General features: G+C 34.4%; 1 protein-coding gene across 1 annotated transcript; it reads left to right on the top strand.

The window, feature by feature from the left end:
* The first annotated feature begins 255 nt into the window (after nucleotides 1-255).
* Nucleotides 256-1254, top strand: LOC107672089 (olfactory receptor 52E8-like). Its single transcript, XM_016465177.1, has one exon. It carries the CDS (start codon nucleotides 283-285, stop codon nucleotides 1252-1254), a length of 972 nt encoding a protein of 323 aa, XP_016320663.1. The 5' UTR covers nucleotides 256-282.
* Nucleotides 1255-2694: the final 1440 nt, after the last annotated feature.

Raw genomic sequence — 2694 nt, 5'->3', positions numbered from 1 at the left:
AGACAATGATCAGCGAGAGAGAAGGACAAACAGTTGAGTAATTTAATTCAAAGCAGCTCACAAAAATTCAGATTCATTGATTGCTCTGACTCTAAAACTTTGAAAACTTTTAAATCTTGCATTTATCTGTGACTCTGTGAAATCTGTATAAAGGTATTTTTTTCCAATATCTGAAAATATCTGTTATAAGTGTGTAATGACAATGTCAATTTCATATTTTGCCTATGTCTTTGTGGTCATTTCTATTTCCAGCTTGTTCAAAACATCAAAAACAAAGCTGCAATGAATTCTTTAAATGCAAGTTTTTCCCAGAATATCTCCATTGTTCACCCTGAATACTTTTTCATCATTGGACTTTCAGGTATACCGTATAGTAGTTATTACTATATTTTCTTATTTATTACATATTTTATTACTATAATTGGGAACTCTATAGTTCTTATCATTATTGCTCTTGAAAGAAATCTGCACAGTCCAAAGTACATTGGTGTGTTTAACTTGGCCTTGGCTGATATTGGTGAAACCAATGCACTGATTCCTAACATGGTGAAGACTTTTCTGTTTGACTCACGGTACATTTCCTACAATGCTTGTTTGGTGAATATGTTTTTTGTGTTCCTCTTCAGTACTATGCAAAGTTTCACTCTTGTGGTTCTGGCATATGATCGTTTCATTGCAATTTGTTTGCCATTAAGATATCATGCTCTTGTAAACAATACGAATATGACTTTAGTTCTCTCGGCAAAATGGGCATTTAATTCTTCTGTTGTGGCTTTGATGGTGTCTTTGATCACCCGACTTTCATTCTGCGAATCCAATGTGATACAGAGTTATGTTTGTGATCATGGACCAGTGTATAGGTTGGCATGTAATGACAATAGCGTTAATAGGTTTATGGGAACCTTCATCACAACATTATACCTTGTAATACCAATGATCATTATAATCCTGTCCTATCTAGGCATTTTTCTTGCTTTAAACAAAATTACAACTTGGGAAAGTCGTTTAAAAGCACTGAAGACCTGTGTTTCTCATCTGTTGTTAGTAGGGATATATTTCCTCCCCATATCCTGTGCATACATTGCTGCATTCATGCTTTCTCTTGCTCCCAATGCAAGGGTCATCAGTACGTCTCTGGCATATGCTGTTCCACCAATGTTAAATCCTATCATTTATGTCTTAAACACAGCTGAAATCAAAGACATAATACAAAAAATGTTTAAAAACAGATCCACTAGAGACATTTCAAAATGACTGTAATGATTGTTTTTATTAACAGATAACAGTTGAATTCAATTAGTAAAAGCAGTTATTAAGTAAAATCTTATTGTATTATTATTTTATAAAATATATTTGAATTTGTAATCCAGGAGTCCATTTTGATGCATGTTGGTCTTAGATCTGCTGATATGGCTCTTTTGTTATTCTCTGTCTGTGTTCTGACGTCTCTGCTGATGTTTGTTGTTTTATTAATCTGAACCAAGTTTAATTTTTCTTGTTTCCATTGATTCTAAATTCTGTTTATTGATAAAGAAGGTCTGAAAAAGTCTTTATTTCCACAAATATTAACTCTAATAATTTGTCTTCTCATTTAAGGTAAACGTCTCTCCATTAGGATGCATAGGTGTTGATTTATATTTGCTCACCACTTACTGATTGTTGATATTACCGCATGAAAATATTGAAATGATATATACAGAGTTATAAGAAGTGTGTGCAGCAAGGCTAGTGCAGTCAGCAGACTGTTATGCAAAAGACACATTTTCAGGCTGATACCAGACCCCACTGCAAAATTATACTGCTTATTATGGGGCTACTTGCCACATAAGTAAATAATTGAGCACAAAATATTAATTAGAAATATTTTATTACCTCAAAATGTTTCACTGTACTCGCTTAAACGGTCTGTTGTCAGTTGTAATGGATGTTGTCGTGCAGTACCAAACCACTAAATATAATAATAAAAGAATATAAATTAAATACTGCAGTGTTATATATAAATTACTAATGTACGGTTTTGCACTAAGCATGGACAAGTTTGCGAAAGGCAGTCACCAGTGACAGGTAAAAGTAAAGCAGACAATGAATCTACTTCAAACATCACAACTACCAAAACAATGTGTCTACACCAGACGTGAGTGGCACAATGCATCAAAAGCAAATATATCCATTATAATCAGTGATGCTGTCTACACAGGATGTGGCATGACATGATACAACAGAAACCCAACAGTAAACTGATTCCCCGTTTGCGTTTGCGTTTGCACAACTTTGGAGAAAAGGAAAAATGAATTTGCAATGTTTCCTCATTTTAGTAGCTGTTAAAAATCTAACACAACAATTATGTGAATTTTCTCAACCTTTGGACGATTATGTCTTTGTGGATATTCCTTTTTTCATTCTGTGCAAAAGCAAATCTGCCATGCATGATTGTTTTAAAAGTACATTTTTTTTCCTGGAATATTTCCATTGTTTATTTTAAATAGGCTACTTTTTCGGGGGAACTCCATTTGGGGAAACTAAATTAGCTCCTACTTCAGAGTAGGGTCTAAAACCTAGGGTCTAAAAACCAGAGGTGGGACCAAGTCATTGTTTTGCAAGTCACAAGTAAGTCTTGAGTCTTTGCATTCAAGTCTCGAGTCAAGTCCCGAGTCAAGACAGACAAGTCCCAGGTCAAGTCCCGAGTCAAGACAG

Source organism: Sinocyclocheilus anshuiensis, unplaced genomic scaffold (genome assembly GCF_001515605.1).
Source record: "Sinocyclocheilus anshuiensis isolate Anshui unplaced genomic scaffold, SAMN03320099.WGS_v1.1 scaffold336, whole genome shotgun sequence".
NCBI lineage: Eukaryota > Metazoa > Chordata > Actinopteri > Cypriniformes > Cyprinidae > Sinocyclocheilus > Sinocyclocheilus anshuiensis.
This window is presented reverse-complemented; position numbering and strand designations above follow the sequence as displayed.

Coding starts and splice junctions, on each gene's coding strand:
- LOC107672089 (XM_016465177.1), top strand. CDS start 283: ATGAATTCTTTAAATGCAAGTTTTTCCCAGAATATCTCCATTGTTCAC.